This window comes from Phyllobates terribilis, unplaced genomic scaffold, assembly GCF_046119375.1.
Source record: "Phyllobates terribilis strain yellow unplaced genomic scaffold, ASM4611937v1 Scaffold_3__8_contigs__length_932513732, whole genome shotgun sequence".
NCBI classification, from domain to species: Eukaryota; Metazoa; Chordata; class Amphibia; order Anura; family Dendrobatidae; genus Phyllobates; species Phyllobates terribilis.
The window spans coordinates 515,358,047-515,379,903 of NW_027362763.1; the positions used below are offsets into that span (position 1 = coordinate 515,358,047).

The window sequence follows — 21,857 nt, forward strand, 5'->3', positions numbered from 1 at the left end:
TGTTGGGCCTCCTATATAACTGTTTTAGTGTATGCTAATTATACTGCCAGCGGTGGTAAAACTGAATGAACTCTCGTAACTGAATATCATCTCTTCAATTTTTCTGTAATTTTATTAAATATTGTTTTTTTGCTCTCTCAGTATTCATTTGAGCAGCTTTTTAATAGGTGTGTACTTATAGCTCTTTCAGCGCAGTGGCAATTTGTCTTTGTCTACTATCTCTGTTCTCATATACACCTACAGGGTTGTTTGTTTCCACTTGCTGCTTTGTTTGGCTTCTTGAGGATTGAGTATGCGCGGGTGTCTGTAATAATTTTTAACAATTAGTTTCTTTTCTAACACTTTGAGATCCAGCATTGTAATTCATTAAGCAAATGTTTCTATTTTTGTGGCTGGGTAACACGTGTTGCTAGCACTCTCAATGTGGAGACTTCTAAGTGCAGACATGTCTCACACTACTGTAAATATTATCTAGAAATTCGCACCAAAGGTTTGGAAAGGAACAATGTGAAAATTAAAAAATAAACATTTTAGCCCTGATTCATTAAGACCGGCATTGCAAAACAGTATTAATGAAGGGCTAGCTTGAGTATGATGCACTGAATTCATTGCGCACGCCACTTAATGAACTTGGCACATCTTCTCCATGATGCCTGACGTCATGTGCTTCACCAGAAGTGATACTTTTTCAGTTTGACACCTGCAATTTTTCAAGTTTATTTAACCCTTTCCAGCATTAGGATGTAAATTACCATCCTGGGAAGTACTCCACTTTTGTGATGGGGGCTCCTTCCACATGCAGCTGATCTTGGCTATGTTACATAGCCGGCATCTATCTCTAACAGCCATAGATGGAGCTGAATTCTAGCTGTGGCTGTTAATCATTTACATGCTGCTGTCAATTTCTGACAGTAGCATTTAAATGGAATGAGAATTAATGCTCAAGCTCATAAACTCTCACTCTCGCAACGTAATTGTGCAAGAACGATGGGTTACCATGGTAAGACAGTGCAAAAACAAAATATTCAATGGTCCTTACAGGATTAAATGTTTGCAGCAATTTAACATGCTTTTTTGTTTTTATGTTAAGAAATCATCTTGTGAATGTGAGCACAATACATGTGGGGCCAGCTGTGAAAGATGTTGTCCTGGGTTCCATCAAAAGCCTTGGCGTGCTGGAACATTCCTCACAAAACATGAATGTGAACGTAAGTGTATAATATGCATGTTATGTGTTGTCACAGAAAAAAAAAAGATTCTCTTTAAGTGCTTTTACAGCCTTTCGGCTTTTATTTTTTAAATGATCCCCCCCAGTAGGTTTAGAGCTCATAATATTATTATTATTAGTATTAGCATAGTTCAGTATATGGACAGACAATAATTCAATCCCATTTTTGAGAGAATATTATCCAAATTGCATCTTACGTTAGTTTTATACTTCATGTCCAAGTAAAGTTTAAAACAGATCACATTTACCCATGAATCTTGTGACAATTTAAATATTTTTTGTCTAATATGATGGACATGTCGTTGGGCATCCTCATTGATATGATGTCTACCTCTATTCCACCTATAGCTATATCACAAGTAACCATTCTTGTATAGAGCATCCTAGTCACAATAACATATTGCTGATATACTATTACCACTACTACATTACGCAGAAATACTGAGTACTGCTGGTCTCCATGTTGAAGGTTTTGGAAATGTATTTATTATCATTGTGATGTCTCTTTACCAAAAGTTTTTTTTTTTATTCAAAGGATCTAAGAAAGACAATAAGGGTGTGTGCACACGTTAAATATTTGGTTCCACACTCATTAGTATGGGTAAAATATACAGCAAAAATGCTTAGGATACATTCCCACGATGAGCTTTTGGTGAGTTTTTGACACTGCATATTTTTGCAGCATCAAAAATGCAGCGTCCTACATTTCTAGGAAAGTGGATGGGATTTCTACATAGCTCATGCTCATTGTACTTCTTTTTAATGCAGCGTAAATTGACCTGCAGTGTGTTTTTCAAATTCGCACCATGTCATTTTCTCTTGCGGGTACGCTGAGTTTTCTGTGCGGAATTTCCCAATAGACTTACATTAGATGTGGAAAATCCGCAGCAAAAAAAGGTATATGCGTTTTTAGTATGTTTCCGCTGCGGAAATGCATAAAAATGCATGTAATCCGCACCTAAGTTTAGAAAGTATCAAAATCAAAGTAGCTTTATTTAAAACATTACACACCAGAGATAAAAAACGCAGCATCAAAAACGAGATGAAAACACATGTTCAAATAACACAATGAAAAACTCAAGTAACCTAATTTAAATAATAGGTTCAGAAATGGTGCTGAAATTCTGCAACATCAAAAATGCACCAAAAGCTCATAGTGGGAACGTAGCCTAAGAGTGCGAGATCAGACTTCTTGCAGGATTTTTATAGTATACTATGAACTGCACTGCAATAGCTATGCTTGCTCTGATAATGAAGGTGGCAAAATAAGTCATTTAGTTGTGTTTATAAGGGGTTTTAATAGCTAAAAAATGTTCAGACTACAGTATTCCTAACATCAAAAATACAAGAATGGTCAAAATAAACAGTAATAAGAATAGATGTTTTACAAATTCCATCGAAAGTTTCCAATAAGTTGACTTTACAGACAATAAACTTCCCTTTTTAATCATTTTCATCAGCCCATGAGGTCCTTGTATTTCTTGTCTTTTTTCAGACAAAGGGTAGGTTATTGAGATCAAGACTTTGACCTACTGTCACCAGCTTTAACATATGTTCCTCTACACTCAGCCCTCAGCAACAATGTATAGAGACCTAACACAGTTTTTGTGAATGTACTGTACATAGTCACCAATGAATTGGAATAATCAGAAAATTCCTTTAAGCTAATATTTTGTTAATAGCTTTGTGAATGCTTTTCCTTACAGCACAATATTAAAATATTTTCTATTCAATTTGCATTTTTATTCAAAGAATTTTCATTTATCTAGGCAAGATAAAATTAAAAATAGTGCAATATAGCACCAAAATAGTCTGATCAGCAGCAACATGATAGCATATGTTAATACTGTTAATATTGAAATATTTTCAATTGAATTTAAAAAAAAAAAGTTTTGCATTGCAAAAAAGAAATACATTGCCCTTAAAAAAAACACTCCGTAACCTTCCATAATTTCCTGCTGTGGAAACTTCTTGATAAAACTTGGTAGGTGCTGCAGCTATTCCTATGAAAGCTTATTAAAGGATTAAATGGGAAAAAAACATACTCGGGAATAAAACCCCAACAGCACTTTAAAAAATGATGTTGCTTGTTGCTCTGTGATACAATAAATATATATTATTATGTTTCGTTTTTACAGTAATGGTCAAATACAATGGTAAAAAACCATTAAGAAAAAATGCCGTTGCAAGACTCAATGTGTATGGGAGGAACTGTTAAATAACAGTTGTTAAATAGCAAAGTACTCCGGCCCTGCAATAAAATTTTACAAAGGAAACAAAACCTACTGAATAAAAATTGCTGAAATGTCTCTATGATTGCCTGACAATGGAGATCTTGCAATAACACGTGAGCAGCTGTTCAGTTAAAAGTAATAAGTAACCTCTGCAACAGGGAACATGAAAAGTAAAAAAAAAAACAATGTGGACTACTGGTAAAGGACAAATATGTTGCTTCATTTCATTCTTGGTAGATCTCAAGGAGATACAAATCTCTTTTTCACTTGAAATAAAACTTTTGGAGGTATAATACAATACAGTAATAATAGTTCTGGAAAATGAGTGCCTGCTGTAACAATTGGACTAGTTCTACAAGCAAAACTTGTACTTAAAGCTACTTTAGCTGTTTCTAGGGCTGATGTATTGTTTAGAAACAATAGGCATACTTTTCATTTTTCTGAGATATATATGTTTTCAGAAATACAAGGGAGTTACAGTATATAATTCAATAAGGCAAAACATCCATTTGGTTATCCTGGTGCCATCACCATAGCTGTATTTTTAATAAAACATGCAATATAAATATATATTGCTCCAAAAAATAAACAAAACACTAAAATACCACATGAATGAAATATTCCAGCTGTAAATCTTTATTCATTACATAGTGAAATGCGTTGAGAGCAATAAAGCATAAAAATGATCAATGTAAATCAAAATTAATATCCATGGAGGTCTAGCTTTGGAATGATACTCAAAATCAAGTGGAAAATCAAATTACAAGCTGATCCAACTTCAGTGGAAATGCCTGAAGACAAGGAAATGATGCTCAGTAATGTGTGTGGCCTCCACATGCCTGTATGATGTCCACACAATGCCTAGGCATGCTTCTGGCGTTGGTGGATGGAACGTGACATGATGTCCCAGATGTGCTCGATTGGATTCTAGTCTGGAGAACGGGCAGGCCAGTCCATAGCTTCAATGACTTCATCTTGCAGGAACTGCTGACACACTTAAGCCACATGAGGCCTAGCATTGTCATGCATCAGAAGGAACCCAGGGCCAACCGCACCAGCATCTGGTCTCACAATGGGTCTGAGAATCTCATCTTGGTACCTAATGGCAGTCAAGATACCTCTGGCTAGCACATGGAGGGCTGTGCGGCCCTTCAAAGAAATGCCTCCCCAACACTATTACTGACCTACTGCCAAACCGGTCATTCTGGAGGATGTTGCAGGCAGTAGAATGTTCTTCACAGCGTTTCCAGACTTTGTCATGTCTGTCACATGTGCTCAATGTGAACCTGCTCTCATCCGTGAGGAGCACAGGGCGCCAATGTCAAATCTGCCAATCTTAGTGTTCCCTGGCAAATGGCAATCACCCTGCACAACCCAGTTCTTGGGCTGTAAGCACAACACCCACTTGTCGATGTCGGACCCTCATACCACCCTCATTGAGTCTGTTTCTGACAGTCTGAGGAGACACATAGATGTTAGTGGCCTGCTGGATGTCATTTTCCAGGGCTCTGGCTCTGCTTCTCCTGTTCCTCTGTAAGGTGCCCCAGCAAGGTAGTCGTGGGCGAGTTGTGGCCCTTACAGACAATTTGTGTCCTTCCTCTGATGTGTGGCTGTGCATGTGATATTCTTCACTTACTTCACATCATCCAGTCGCGGCTGTCTCCAGACATTTCTCTTATGGGACCAGGGCAGTAATAATTTCAGAGGACACAAAGTTATTAACCATAACTGGGGTTTTACTTGGGGGAAAGGAGTAATTACAATATTTACAGTCTGGTAGATTGGATAAGGCCCAACAGGTTCTTGTTTCCCATACAGGTGCTAAAATCATCTTCAGCCCTGGTGCCCGCTTTAGATGAAGCATCTCTCTGTTTCTATTCCTTAGCCTAAGAGAGGGTTCCTCATCAGCAACAGTGTGCCCAGATCCTTTATCTCCCTCACGGCTTATCCTGGAGTCCTATTTTCCTCTGCTACATGCAGACTAGAAGTGCCCCGGATCCTCAATACCTCCATTGAGTTTCTCCGGCCGGCTGAATGGACTCCTGCGTGAGGAGATATTCACACTACTGATTCACTGTCTGAGGGTAGAGAGCCCTCATCTACCCTTGCAGCCAATTTTCCTGACTGTCCATATGTAAGAGTTCCTGTCACGTCCCTGACAGGGCTTCAACTGACTCAAAAATAATGGCTGCAGCTATTTTTAGCACACCCAGAGGCTCTACCCACTAAGCCATCTGCTTAGCAACTGCCTTGCCTCTTACTGACAACTGTGCCCAGCAGTGGCATCTTGTGGCTGATAAAAAGTACTGCAGCACCACAAGGAATTATATCTAACCTCTAGACATGCCCAATGTCTATCCCTGTCACTACATTTCCCCCTTACTCAACTGACTGCGCCCCATAACTTGACCTAATAGCAGTTCAGAGAGTGCCTAACTATGGGGATATGTAATTCTAACTACTTCAGTGCCAAAGAAAGGTTACGTCCTTCTTCATTATTACACCTCCTTGCACAAAGGAGGAGGTAGCAGTACTGCAGCTGGGTTGTTGCCAACCTACAGCTCTCTCCACGTCACCTGGTGTACTGGCCTGTCTCCTGGTACAGTATCTGCTCCATGCTCTGGACACTGTGCTGACAGACACAGCTACCCATCTTGCCACAGCTCGCATTGACGTGCCATCCTGTATGAGCTGCACTACCTGAGCAACTTCTGTGGGTGGTGCTGTAGACACCGCCTCATGCTACTGTACCTCTAGGGGTGAGAACAATGACGAAATGCGAAAGTGACCAAAACAACAACCAAAAAGGATGAGAGCAGAGAATTGGTCTGTGGTCACTACCTGCAGAACGACTCCTTTATAGGGGTTGTCTTGCTAATTGCCTATCATTTCTACTGGTTGTCTGTTCCATTTGCACAACAGCAGGAGAAATTGATTCACAATCAGTGTTGCTTCATAACTGGACAGGTAGATTTCACAGAAGTGTTATTGACTTGGAGTTACATTGTGTTTTTTAACTGTGCCCTTTATTCTTTTGAGCAGTGTATATATTCGGAGAATCAATTTTTGCTCTTAGCAAATTTCATAACTTTCCACCTGTGGCAATTAAATTCATGACTGTAAAGGATACAGTTTAATGAAAATATTGAAAATGAAGGAAATTATTTTTTTTTGCAAAATATTAAGTGCACTTTTAGAGCACTGATTTTTTTTTATAATATTCTTAATAATGTACAGAAGGAGTACAATATGATTTTTACTACACAACTTTTTGTGCATAAAATAACAGTTAAACATGTCCCTGAATTAACATCCTATGCTCAAATATTATAATGCTCAAAAATCAATCCAAGCCACAATGTAGAGGGCATTTATTAAATTGATTTTGGCACAAGCTCCCGCCACTGTCTTTCACAATTCTAGGACTGCCCTCAACTTAAAAGGTCAAAGGTCCAAATAACTCCACATTTAGATCCTACCTTAAAATGCTACAAATAATGTATTCTTTTTATGCAGGGCAGTTTAAACTTGGTAATTTACAGATACAGTGCCTACAAGTAGTATTCAACCCCCTGCAGATTTAGCTGGTTTGATAAGATGCAAATAAGTTAGAGCCTTCAAACTGCAAACGAGAGTAGGTTTTATGAACAGAAGCATAAATCTTACAAACCAAAAAGTTATGTTGCTCAGTTGAATTTTATTACGTTTTAAACATAAAAGTGTGGGTCAATTATTATTCAACCCCTATGTTTAATATTTTGTGGAATAACCCTTGTTTGCAATTACAGCTAATAATCGTCTTTTATAAGACCTGATCAGGCCGGCACAGGTCAGTGGAGTTATCTTGGCCCACTCCTCCATGCAGATCTTCTCCAAGTTATCTAGGTTCTTTGGGTGTCTCATGTGGACTTTATTCTTGAGCTCCTTCCACAAGTTTTCAATTGGGTTAAGGTCAGGAGACTGACTAGGCCACTCCAACACCTTGACTTTTTCCCTATTGAACCAGGCCTTGGTTTTCTTGGCTGTGTGCTTTGGGTCGTTGTCTTGTTGGAAGATGAAATTACGACCCATCTTAAGATCCTTGATGGAGGAGCGGAGGTTCTTGGCCAAAATCTCCAGGTAGGCTGGGCTATCCATCTTCCCATGGATGCGGACCAGATGGCCAGGCCCCTTGGCAGAGAAACAGCCCCACAGCATGATGCTGCCACCACCATGCTTGACTGTAGGGATGGTATTCTTGGGGTCGTATGCAGTGCCATCCAGTCTCCAAACGTCACGTGTGTGGTTGGCACCAAAGATCTCGATCTTGGTCTCATCAGACCATAGAACCTTGAACCAGTCTGTCTCAGAGTCCTCCAAGTGATCATGAGCAAACTGTAGACGAGCCTTGACATGACGCTTTGAAAGTAAAGGTACCTTACGGGCTCGTCTGGAACGGAGACCATTGCGGTGGAGTACGTAACTTATGGTATTGACTGAAACCAATGTCCCCACTGCCATGAGATCTTCCCGGAGCTCCTTCCTTGTTGTCCTTGGGTTAGCCTTGATTCTTCGGACAAGCCTGGCCTCGGCACGGGAGGACACTTTCAAAGGCTGTCCTGGCCGTGGAAGGCTAACAGTAGTTCCATAAGCCTTCCACTTATGGATGATGCTCCCAACAGTGGAGACAGGTAGGCCCAACTCCTTGTAAAGGGTTTTGTACCCCTTGCCAGCCTTGTGACCCTCCACGATCTTGTCTCTGATGGCCTTGGAATGCTCCTTTGTCTTTCCCATGTTGACCATGTCTGAGTGCTGTTCACAAGTTTGCGGAGGGTCTTAAATAGTCAGAAAAGGCTGGCAAAAGAGATCTTTAATCCACACATGTGAAGCTCATTATTCTTGGTGCCTGAACTACTTCTTAATACTTTAGGGGGACCAAACAGAATTCTTGTGGTTTGAGGGGTTGAATAATAAATGACACTCTGAATTAACTTTTAACGTTTTAAAAAAAAAAAAAAAAAAAAAAAAAAAAAATTTGCTGCAGTGCATTTCCCACTTCCAGGCTGATCTACTGTACAAATGTCACAATGCCAAGTTAATTCCGCATGTGTCAACCAGCTAAATCTGCAGGGGGTTGAATACTACTTGTAGGCACTGTATGTTCACCTTCACCTTTCCATAAATTTGATTAATTACTCTAATTTCTTACAATATAATTTAAATAAATTATCAAGGCATGCTAGCAAAAAACTTGAACAGGTATAAAATACATTACAGCCACACGCAAGCCTTATTTAGAGGCATGTAACAAAAATATTTCATGGCATAGTTTTGCAAAATCAATTTATCTTGGGATATGTCAATTCAATAGGAAAGGTAAAACAGGACTTGTAACTTATTTTGACTAGATACATTTTTTTAATTTTACTCACTTATATAGCACCATTAATTCCAAGGCGCTTTACAGACATTATCGGCATTGTCCCCATTGGGGCTCACAATCTAGATTCCCTATCAGTATGTCTTTGGAGTGTGGGAGGAAATAGGAACACCCGGAGAAAACTCACACAACCAGAGGGAGAACATACAAACTCCTTGCAGATATTGTCCATTGTAGGATTTGAATCCTAGAACTGCAAAATACATAATTCTAAGTGCATAGTTGTGCACTAAGGTCATTATGGCACTTTCACATTTTATTACAGCCACTCAGTGTCAAATTTCAAATAAATGAAACTCCTTTATTGTCTTTTGATATACAGTTATATGAAAAAGTTTGGGCACCCCTATTAATCTTAAGCTTAATGTTTTATAAAAATTGGTATTTTTGCAACAGCTATTTCAGTTTGATATATGTAAAAACTGTTGGACACAGTAATGTTTCTGCCTTGAAATGAGGTTTATTGTACTAACAGAAAATGTGCAATCTGCATTCAAACAAAATTTGACAGGTGCATAAGTATGGGCACCCTTATCATTTTCTTGCTTTAAATACTCCTACCTACTTTTTACTGACGTACTAAAGCACTTTTTTTGGTTTTGTAACCTCATTGAGCTTTGAACTTCATAGCCAGGTGTATGCAATCATGAGAAAAGCTACTTAAAGTGGCCATTTGCAAGTTGTTCTCCTGTTTGAATCTCCTCTGAAGAGTGGCATCATGGGCTCCTCAAAACAACTGTCAAATGATCTGAAAACAAAGATTATTCAACATAGTTGTTCAGGGGAAGGATACAAAAAGCTGTCTCAGAGATTTAACCAGTCAGTTTCCACTGTGAGGAACATAGTAAGGAAATGGAAGAACACAGGGACAGTTCTTGTTAAGGCCAGAAGTGGCAGGCCAAGAAAAACATCAGAAAGGCAGAGAAGAAGAATGGTGAGATCAGTCAAGGACAATCCTCAGACCACCTCCAGAGATCTGCAGCATCAACTTGCTGCAGATGGTGTCACTGTGCATCGGTCAACTATACAACGCACTTTGCACAAGAAGAAGCTGTATGGGAGAGTGATGCGAAAGAAACCGTTTCTGCAAGCACGCCACAAACAGAGTCGGCTGAGGTATGCAAAAGCACATTTGGAGAAGCCAATTTCCTTTTGAAAGAAGGTCCTGTGGACTGATGAAACCAAGATTGAGTTGTTTGGTCATACAAAAAGGCGTTATGCATGGCGGCAAAAAAACACAGCATTCCAAAAAAACACAGTAAAATTTGGTGGAGGTTCCATCATGCTTTGGGGCTGTGTGGCCAATGCCGGCACCGGGAATCTTGTAAAAGTTGAGGGACGCATGGATTCCACTCAGTATCAGCAGATTCTTGACAATAATGTTCAAGAATCAGTGATAAAGTTGAAGTTACGCAGGGGATGGATCTTTCAGCAAGACAATGATCCAAAACATCGCTGCAAATCTACTCAGGCATTCATACAGAGGAACAATTACAATGTTCTGGAATGGCCATCCCAGTCCCCAGACCTGAATATCATTGAACATCTGTGGGATCATTTGAAGAGGGCTGTCCATGCTCGGCGACCATCAAACTTAACTGAACTGGAATTGTTTTGTAAAGAGGAATGGTCAAAAATACCTTCATCCAGGATCCAAGAAATCATTAAAAGCTACAGGAAGCAACTAGAGGCTGTTATTTTTGCAAAAGTAGGATCTACTAAATATTAATGTCACTTTTCTGGTGAGGTGCCCATACTTATGCACCTGTCAAATTTTGTTTGAATGCAGATTGCACATTTTCTGTTAGTACAATAAACCTCATTTCAAGGCAGAAACATTACTGTGTCCAACAGTTATTACATATATCAAACTGAAATAGCTGTTGCAAAAGCACCAATTTTTTAAAAAAATTAAGCTTAAGATTAATAGGGGTGCCCAAACTTTTTCATATAACTGTATTATGCTACAAGGCAAGCCTACCTACTAGCTTATGTCTATTTGCGATAAAAGTACCTTAAAAGTACCTTAGAGACTATTAGACTGCACTCTGGTATCAAGGAACTTAAAAGCAAACTATCACTTGCACACTGCAATCAAAACTGCTTATACAGATAACTTATTCATTCAGTTAACTAATCCCATACAAGAATTTACCATATACTTTTTTACTTTTTTGGTCTGCTCCCCAACTCAAAATCAAATACAACACATGTAAAGTAACATCTCTTTTCTAGCAAGAGTAGTGGAAGTAAGGAAAAATATCAATTAGCAAGGTATTACCCTTCCAAATGACTTAAAGGGGTCATCAGGTTAAAATAAAATATCACCTATCTGCAAGATCAATGAAAAATTGTTGATCAGTGAGGGTCCAAGTACTGGGAACTTTATCCATTAATAGAATGAAGAACTTTTAGCACTATTAGGATGGAGTGTCATTTGGGCCCATAGAAGATAAGTCAAGTGGTGGTCTGGCCTTGGTTCAACCCTGTCATCTTGCAATGGAAATAAAAGTTCCCCATTGGAGAAAAACATTTCCAGATCGGCTAATCTGTGTGAATCCCAGAGGTGGGACCACCCACTTATCAGCAAGTTAGGTAATAACAGCACGGGCAGCACGGTGGCTCAGTGGTTAGCAGTACAGTCTTGCAGCGCTGGGGTCTTGGTTTCAAATTCCACCAAGGACAACATCTGCAAGGAGTTTGTATGTTCTCCCCGTGTTTGCGTGGGTTTCCTCCGGGTTCTCTCGTTTCTTCCCACACTCCAAAGACATACTGATAGGGAATGTAGATTGTGAGCCCCAATGGGGACAGTGTCGATAATGTCTGTAAATTATCTGAATTGTGAAGCGCTGTGCAATATCTTGGCGCTATATAAATAAAAAGATTATTGATTATTATTAATAACTTGTTTTAACTGGACAATCAGTTAAATCCATTGTATATTCTTTATTATTTTATCTCTCAACAATCAAAAACCAACTCTCCAACCTGACTTTGCTGCACGTGTATACTAGAATCAGTTTAACACACCTATAACCTCGATAATTTAATTTTTAAGATGGTTTTCATCCATCCTCTAAAATGTGAAAGAACAGGAAAACAGAATTTAATTTTATGATGTAATAGCAAAACCCAGGTTATAGCAAATAACTATCCTGACATTGTCACAATCTGAGATGAGCTAATACAGTAGCTCTTTTAAAAAGACCAGAAGCCCATTACTCACATGATCCATCTAAACATTCTGTCTGGCAGATGATTGGTGAATCAAAGTTTTTCTGTAAGAAGCACTGCAACATACTTGGTCATCTATGCTAGAACTACCAGTGGGAATAACTTCAGCTTGATGTCTTCTTTCATGGAAAAGAACAATTTTTAGCAAAAGGCTGCTTTGTGCTAATGAGATTTATACTGAGCAAAAAATAATGAGCAATTTACAATTTGATGCCACCACTGAAAAAAGTAGTATACATTTTATATTGTATCAGATAGGATAATTCAATGGATATAATCTCTAAAATAAAACAACCCAAACATCACATTATATTCTTTTACAGATTTAGAATTTTAAAAGTTTTAAAATTACCAAGTAAGTTAAGTAACCTAGACTTTTTTCTTCCCAGCATGTAATTGTCACGGGAAGACAAGAGAGTGCTATTATGATCAAGAAGTGGCTAACAAGAATCTGAGCTTAAATATTAATGGAGTCTATAATGGAGGAGGTATTTGTGTCAACTGTACTGAGAACACTGCTGGAATAAATTGTGAGACCTGTATAGATGGCTATTACCGACCAGTATGGGTACAGTATATATTCCATTTAATTTATTCTCATTTTTACATTTTATTGCAAATTATTGTTATGTAATAGATGATGGCAGCACTTCTGATCTTATGAATACCAAAGGCAGCACAAGCTCTCATGATGCAAGAGCAAGGTTTCAGAATGTGTTTTCCAACCTTTTACCACTAAAAAATAGCTTACATATCATAAGCCATGATACACTGGAATACACGGTATTATAAATTGTCAGACCATGTTAGAGTGTTATTTTTATTGTTATTCGATACATTGAGCCTCTCATTCTCTTAATTATGCCCCTATGCTTTATCTACTGTTCTTCTCAGCAGTGGTCTATAAAATCATGATTAGCAATGTGCGAATCAGGCAACATTTTAATTTGCCTGTTCTCGAGGATTTTCCTGGAAAATTCGATTTGCAGAGAAGTTATTCTTTGCAAATTGGATGTCCCTTACTATGTGTACTTTTCCGGCCCTTCCGCTTCTCAATATCACCCTTCCATTCCTTGCCAAATCTTATCACTGCTACTGAATTCTGAATCCCTGGGACTTCTCACACTATACTGGGACTTCCGATGTGCACTGTGACCTTGAGCGCATGTGCAGAAACGTCCTGGGCATCATCAAAGCTATATGTCCTGGCCTAGCGTGAGAGGCCCATGGATTTCAGTGCTCACTTTGGTGATAAAAAAATTTGACGAAGACCGCACAGGTGACGGTGAGGAGCGGAGGTGTAGTAGGGATGAGTGGAGATGTGAGTATAAGTATTTTCTTTTATAATCTTTTGATGGCCCTTTACAGTTTAGAAAATTGGCAGCCAGCATCTGCAATTTTGCTGAATCCTCACATTTACCAAAAATTCAGCATTTTGGTGAATACAGATTTTTGTAATATTTAAGTAGAATTCAGTTTCACTAGAATATATTAGCCCATTTCTAATCATGACACAAAATTAAAATTTTGGGTCCAATTCCAGGAAACTCCCTAGATCTCAGTTACACTGAAATCCTATAGTCAGTCCTCAGAAAATGGGTGTACAAACAAAAATACAGAAATTGGGATAAAATGTGTAACGGGTCTGGGAGGCGGAACCTCTGAGCTACTATACAAGGGGGCGGTCCTTGTAAGGGAGCGGGTGGCAATCAGGGATGACGGGCAGGCAGTCACAGCAGGTGACCGGGACAGTCTTTGAGTGGACGGGCTGGAGGTCACGGCAAGTGACCGTGGCAGTCTCTGGAAGAACGGGCAGGAGGTCACTGCAAGTGACCGGGGCAGTCTCTGGAAGAACGGGCAGGGAGTTACGGCAAGTGACCGGGGCAGTCTCTGGATGAACGGGCAGGGAGTTACGGCAAGTGACCGGGGCAGTCTCTGGGTAAAGGGTAGGTACGACCTGTGATGGCAGAGCCTCCGGGTAGGCTAGCAGGCAGATGGTAGATGTGTGCTCCCAGGTGAGCAAGCGAGAGTCTCTGGAATGGTAGGTGGTCACAGCACGTGACGGCGAAGCCTCCAGGTAGGCTAGCAGGCAGGTAACAGGTGGGCGCTCCCAGGTGAGCGGGCAGGAGTCTCTGGAAAGGCAGATGGTCACAGCACGTGACGGCGGAGCCTCCAGGTAGGCTAGCAGGCAGGTAACAGGTGTGCGCTCCCAGGTGAGCGGGCAAGCTGGTCCATAGACAGACTGACAGGAGTTGGAAGGCAGACCGTCGGACCTCAGGCTAGCAGGCAGGTGACTGGATATCAGGCAGGACAAAGGCAGCAAGCTGGCAGGAATCTGGCAGGTAACTGGCAGGGGGACCTGAGGGCTGAAGCACAGGTGAGACACAGGTGCAAACAACATTGCTCGGGCACCTCCATTTTGGAGGAGGTGCCCTTTATATGGGAGGTCCTCCGGCAATTGGCCGGGGACTCCTTAGGACGGCGCACGCGGTCCCTTTAAGAGAGGGGGAGCGCGCGCGTGCGCGCCCTAAGCACACTGCCGGGGAAGGAGCGCGCGCCGGAAGCAGCGGGGAGAGCAGCGCTGGAGGACGCCGCGCCAGGAGCGGGGAGGTGAGAGGGACGGCGTCTCTGCCTAGAACAGGGCAGAGACGCCGATGCTACAAAATGTAAGCACTTATTAGGCAATAATGGGTTGCCATCAGTCAACAGCTGCCCCAGAGGATGATATCGAGCATGCCAGTGCAAATTGGAGAAGTCTTCAAATATAAGCGTCAGCAATGTAAATATTGAGCCATTGCATATACTTGATGTATTTGTCAATAAAAGTTTCAAAACTTAGAAATGCTTAGAGTTGTACTTCTTGAATCATAGAAACATCTGACTAAAAGATCTAAAAATGCCGAAGCAGAAAATTTTGTGAAAACTAAAATTTGTATCAGTTTATAAACCTTTGACCATGACTGCATTCCAATTCAGTCTTCATATCTCTGATTTTCATATCAAATGAGAAAGCTTCTGATTGTAGTTGGGGCTTCACACTACTATTTACACTACACCTTCACACTACTATTATTATTTTTCCAGGATTTCATCTAGAAAAATCAGACGTTTCATGGTAATCATATATTGTTTTTGCCTTATTAGCTGTCTCCAAGCCACACTAATCCTTGTCGGCCATGTGACTGTGATCCAATAGGCTCATTCAAGGATGAATGTGTCAAAGACTCAAATGAAGCCACTCAAAGTCAAGGTAACAACGTACAGTAACTTTATGGTGAATGCTACAGGCAAAAAGAGTTTAAAGCAATTTGTTCATTATATTATACACTATATGTATTTCCAATCAGTAGTAGTAAATCAATTAATGTCAATTATGTACTGACCAGCTTGACATGAAATGTCAATTTATGAGAAATTAGGAACAGCCAGGCTGCTCCATAGTGTCAAGAGATATGAATACAGGTTAATATATTCACTCACCTATCCCATGTGCAAAGACAGGCACAATTCTGTGAAGCACATGTGGTGTCAATCAATGGTGCTACTGGCTGCCGCACCACTGGCTGAACCAAAAAGCCTCATTTTCCTAATGAATGTTAATTTGATGGAAAAGCAGTACCAAAAGAGATAAGTTCTTTAACCGCTTCCTGACCGCCCACTGTATATAAACGTCGGCGCTTGCTGGGCTCTGTGCAGTGCCGACGTTTATAAATGGTCCGTGGTCCCGCAGCGCTCAGGACCCCCAGGGTCCTGCAAGCGCTGCGGGTGCGGTGCAGAGCGACAGCTCTGATAGGGAACATCATCGGGACCTGATTAGATCAGGTCCCAATGATGTTAACCCTTTGCTATCTTCTAAATGCCGCGATCTATAGCGATCGCGGCATTTAGAAGATAGTGAGAGGAGAGGGGGTCGTCCACTTACCTCTCCGACGGCCCCCTGATGTCTGACAGGACCTGCCATTGTCATGGCAGCCGGAGGTCAGATGACCGCCTCCGGGTCTGCCATGTACGGTATCCTGCTAGACTCAGCCTGCAGCTGAAGTCTAGCAGGAGATAATGACAGTTTTAAACTATCAGCAGAACTCTCATGCAATGCAATACATGTCTATTGCATTGCATGAGAACAGTGATTAGAAAAATAAAAAGTTATTGTCCCATACAGGGACTAAGTAAAAATGTAAAAAAAAAGTAAAAAAAATGTTTTCAAACTGTTAAAAAAAATCACAAAACAAATAAAAATAAATAAATAAAATATTAATCCAATAAATCCGTATTTTTATGCAAAAACAAAAAAAGTACACATATTTGGTATCGCCGCGTCCGAAACAACCCGATCTATAAAACTGTCACACTAATTAACTCCTTCTGTGCACACCGTAATAAAAATAAATAAAAAACGGAGCAAAAAACTTTGCATTTTCATCATGTCGCCAAATAAAAAGTGGAATAAAATGCGATCAAAAAGTGGGGGGTTTCCACTGATTAGGCACATCAGGGGCTCTCCAAACGCAACATGGCGTCCGCTAATTATTCAAACAAATTTTACATTCAAAAAGTCTAATGACGCTCCTTCCCTTCCGAACCCTGCAGTGCGCCCAAACAGTGGTTTTCCCTCACATATGGGGTATCAGCGCGCTCATGAGAAATTGCACTACAAATTGAGTATTCCATTTTTTCCTGTTACCCTTGTGAAAATAAAAAAATTGGGTCTAAAGTAATATTTTTGTGAAAAAGAGTTAAATGTTCATTGTTTTCTTCCACATTCCAAAAATTCCCGTGGCGCACCTGAAACCGGTTAATAAACTTTTTGAATGTGGTTTTGAGCATCTTGAGGGGCGCAGTATTTAGAATGGTGTCACTTTTGGGTATTTTCGGTCATAAAGGCCCCTCAAAGTCACTTCAAATAAGATGTGGTCCCTAAAAAAATGGTTTTGTAAATTTTGTTGGAAAAATGAGAAATCGCTGGTCAACTTTTAACCCTTAGAACTTTCTAACAAAAAAAAAAGTTGGTTCCAAAATTGTGTTGATGTAAAGTAGACATGTGGGAAATATTATTTATTAACTATTTTGTGTGACATATCCCTCTGATATAAGGACATGAAAATTCAAAGTTTGAAAATTGCAAAATTTTCAAAATTTTGGCCAAATTTCCGATTTTTTCACAAATAAATGCAAGTGATATCGAAGAAATTTTACCACTATCATGAAGTACAATAAGTCACAAAAAAGAATCTAAGAATCAGGGGAATCCGTTGAAGCATTTCAGACTATTACCTCATAAAGTGACAGTGGTCAGAATTGAAAAAATTGGCCTGGTCACGAAGGCAAAAACAGGCTCTGGCGCGAAGTGGTTAATTAAAGCCGGTTTCACACATCCATGAAACAAGAACCAATCTCACACCAAAAGACTTGGGTCTTCTGAGTATGCCTATAAAGCTGTTAGATCAGGAGAGGAGACTTGGCTATCGGGCCAGGTCCTTCGATGCGAGAATGGTCCATTTTTGACTAATTTTGGAATTCAGCCCTAGACATTAAGTGTTAATCTCAATAAACATTAATGTTTGCGACAGTTAGGAGAGCAGTTTCATGTGCTATGCCAATAGAGCTTCATATACTTCTCAATAAACAGAGTTTGTTTTATGTACAGCAGTGGAAAACTAGAAATTGCCACACTAGCAATCTGAATTTATCATTGACAGTACTACTTCCCCAAACCATCAGGAATTTAAAACAAAAACCTCTTTCTTGTGCTCAGGATATCAGGGAATTTAGAATGAACCTCTTAAAGGGATTGTCGGGTCCAAATCGATAAGTCTGCAGTTACTCTGTGTGACTGCAGACTTATGAATCCCATCAGCAGGCGCACTTTGCGTTACGAGAATTCGCTGGTTTCACACCCAGGAACGGAGGGTATGTATGAGCTGTACATACTCACGGCCAGTGGACTTGACCTCGCTCCATGCACTTGTATATGTGCTGGGGGGATTCATAAGTCTGCAGTCACACAGAGAGACTATCGACTTATTGGTTTGGACCTGACAACCCCTTTAAGGGTATGTGCACACATTCAGGATTTTCAAATTCTCTGCAAATACTGATATATTGACAATAAAAAAGCAGCATAAAATAGGTGCATTTTTTTACACGTTTTTGCCTGCATTTTTGATGCATTTTGCAATTCAATAAGTATGGGTGAATTGACATGCTGGAGATTTAAATCTGCTTCAAATCTGCAAGAAAAATATAAGCAACGTGTGCATGAGACTTCAGGAATCTAATTCACTTTTCTGGTGCTAGGAAATCCTTCAGATTTTGTGACAAAACTGTGCAGAAAAAAACACTACAAAAACACAACCCTTCATCATTCTAAGCCACCAGTGAGTTTAACCATTAACCTTTTCACAATATCAGACCAACAAAGATGTCTCAATTAAACTGGTTGTCCACTAATGGATATCCACTTTTGAATGCCCTTAGTGTGCATAATAAATTAAATACTTGAATACTGCTTTAATATTGTATGAACATTATTCTTCTTCTTATTATTATAGTTTATTTTCTTAAGCTGATTAAATAATGCAATGATATAACCATGCTAAATTTTTACATAATGTAAACTATTATAACTTATTTTTAAAGCACCATTAATTCCATGGTGCTGCATATGTGAAAAGGGTTACATACATAAAACATACATAATATTAAACAATCTGACAGTCTGGTAGGCTGCGAGAAGGACTGTGCCCTCACAGGCTTACAATCTATAGGATAATGAGGAAGGAGGCAGTAGGTCATAAATTAGGCAAAACAAACTAAACCTTGAGTTTCCGTTCACACTATAAACATGAGACAGACAAAATAAAAGATGGCTTTCAGAGAAAGCTGATGAGGCACTTCCTACAGGATATGCTGATTTACCATACAAAGTAGATTTGTTAATAACCCACAAATGTAAACTCCGTACTATCCCATCCAGTTAGCAATTGCACATTTGACATTCATTACACTGTACTTCTGTTATTCACTAAGCAGAACTGCACTTTTTTGCTGAGAGCTCTTTCTTCAAATGAACAGTAAAACAAATTGCAAGGGGCATGAGGCAGAACATTGAATCTGTTTACACTAAAATTGAACTCTTCCATTAAATTGTGAATGCGAATGAATCCAACAGGGCATGATTTTAATATGGGTGAAAATTGCCCATTTTCTTTAAATATTACAAAGTGCTAAAAACAGAGGTGTTGCAACAAAAGAGTGAATGGAATGATTACACTAGTATAATTTGGAAATCACATACGTAGAATATTACAGTAATGCATGCTTTATCTGAATGTACGTCTTAGAATTAAAAGTTAATTTACAGAAAACTGGATGTACTTGTAAGCTAAGCTCCTATAATACTAACCCATCCTGGCTTTTTTAATATAATAGTGGAATTGTGAAACATTGATAAGCTGGTTGTAAACTAAGTTTAAAATGCACAGCTGGCATATTCATTGCCACTCTTGTAAATGTTCTGTATTTATCTGCTGTCATATTTTGCGAGTCCGCTATAAACATCTTTTGGCTATTTTCTTGTACATTATTTCATGCATTTCTCTATTTGTGAGCACTGAGTACATATTCTTTTATTTGACACATCTGGTATCGGTCTTCATCTTGGCAAAGCCTCAATGCCCTTGTATCTCCAACCATTTTTAAAATGTGTGAAAATGAATCGCAGACTATAATAGAAAAATGTAGTGTACATTAAGATGCCATATTAAACTAAAATCAGTACTTTTAGAAGTGAATGCTGTGGATTTCTTTTTATTTCTGGATATTCATCAATGATTATCTTGCTACACTGAGTACTAGAGATAAGCGGAACGATTTGCGGAGGATCAAACTTGAGTCTAGTTTCCTGAAATTCATATAGCAGTCTTACGTTATATTGCAATGCTGTGCAGCTTCACCATAATGCTCTGCAGCTATGACATCATGCGAATTATCATACCTTGTACAGCGGTGGGCAAGTACCTGGGAAGTCACAGATCCACAATGGTTTCCAGTGGAGCACAGTTTATGTGGCAAAGTAGTTTTCCATCTTCAGAATCATTGGTTAAGTCTCTCTCACCAGTAGAGTGCAAGCTCTTATCGTCAGCAGGGTCCTCTCTCTCTTCTGTTGAGTGGAGTGTAAGTTCTCATATTTATCTCCCTCACTCCTGTAAAATATAACCTCTTAAGGTCAGCGTGCTCCTCAAACTCTCCTGTAAAGTGTAACCTCTTATGGTCAGCATGGTCCTCAAACTCTCCTGTAAAGTGTAACCTCTTATGGTCAGCATGGTCCTCAAACTCTCCTGTAAAGTGTAACCTCTTATGGTCAGCAGGGTTCTCAAAGTCTGTACTGTAAATTGTAACCTCTTATGGTCAGCGTGTGTTAGGCCGGTACGCAGGAGAAGGGCTTTCTCGCGGCGTCTGGCCAGGCCCTTTCCTGCTGGTCAGTAATTGTCAGCATTTAGGTTCCGTTCTAGGGATTCTAAGTGTGGTTTCTGCGTTTCTGCTCATGTGCCACTAAGACACGCCCCCTTGCGTTCATGTGCCGCTAAGCAACGCCCCCTTGCGGCCATGTGCCGCTAAGCCACGCCCCCTTGTGGTCATGTGACGCTAAGCCATGCCCCCTGCTGTCTGGTACAGCGTGGTTGGTTGTCCTGGGGGGCTGGGGCTGTCTCTAGTGTATTTAAGGGCTCCGTGGGCTCCGCCCGGGTGCCTAGTCTATCTCTTTATAACCTGGGGTGAGGTCTAACCTGGGGTGAGAGTCGTTGTCAAGGGTTCCTGCTGAAAGCTCCCTAGTCATCCTAGCCATCAATTTGGGCTAGGGAAATGCTGTGAGCAGCATGCTCTACCGTGTCGATTCACCGGTTGGTGTCCACACCATGGAGGCGTCCTTGCTACCGATCCAGCATTCCAGGGTCTGCCATTGTATGTGTGGTCACACTGCCGCTTTTACACCCATGTGGTGGGTGCTGCAGAGATTCTCCTCCCCTTTAGGAACTTAGGTTCCAGGCCTTTCCTGGCCAGCAGCTATCTGCAGCTCTATACGCTGCCATCTAGTGCTCAGGCGTTTCATGCTGTCAAATCCTTCCTGCTCTGCACAGCGGTGTCTTGCAGTGCAGAAGTTTATTAGTTTCATTTCTGGAGTGTTGTTAACTCCCAGCATTGTACCTTGTTTAGTTACTACTAGTGTGTGCACTTAACACACTAGTTCATTTCTTTCTCTGTGCTTAGCTGAACATTCCTCTGGGGCTCAGCTGCTGCAGCTCCTCTGCAGTCCGGTGGACCCCGACGTGTCCTTTAAGTTTTATTTTATTTTATTAAAGGACAGGGCGGCGCAACTTTAGACTAGGCCAGGGTCTGGCTGAGTATGTCGGCTACTGCACAGAGTCAGAATGGTTCATCCTCGATGCAACGCTATATCCAGCAGCTGGAGTCTCGGTTGCAATGAGTAGAACAATGTGCGCTGACTCTGGACATTCCAACTCTGACCGCTCAGGCGGTAGGCCAGACGGTAGCTGCCCTAATACCCTCCCCTGTCCCAACTCCTCGCCTAGCACTTCGAAGTAAGTTTTCTTGGAGCGCTCGGATCTGTCGGGGGTTTCTCAACCAATGTGCCGTGCACTTTGAGTTACAACCGCAGGTGTACCCCACTGATAGGTCTAGAGTGGGATTCATATTTTCCTTGCTCTCCGAGCGGGCGCTGGAG

General features: G+C 40.4%; 1 protein-coding gene across 6 annotated transcripts in view; it reads left to right on the top strand.

Annotated features, from left to right (window-relative positions):
• The window catches only part of LAMA2 (laminin subunit alpha 2), a 1,447,346-nt gene that overhangs the window by 416,738 nt on the left and 1,008,751 nt on the right, over positions 1–21,857 (top strand). For all 6 annotated transcript variants that reach the window (XM_073676060.1, XM_073676058.1, XM_073676059.1 and 3 more), the window contains exons 7-9: positions 1,091–1,208; positions 12,505–12,683; positions 15,260–15,365. In XM_073676060.1, the coding sequence (XP_073532161.1) occupies positions 1,091–1,208; positions 12,505–12,683; positions 15,260–15,365 (403 nt within the window). The remainder of the gene's footprint in view (positions 1–1,090; positions 1,209–12,504; positions 12,684–15,259; positions 15,366–21,857) is intronic.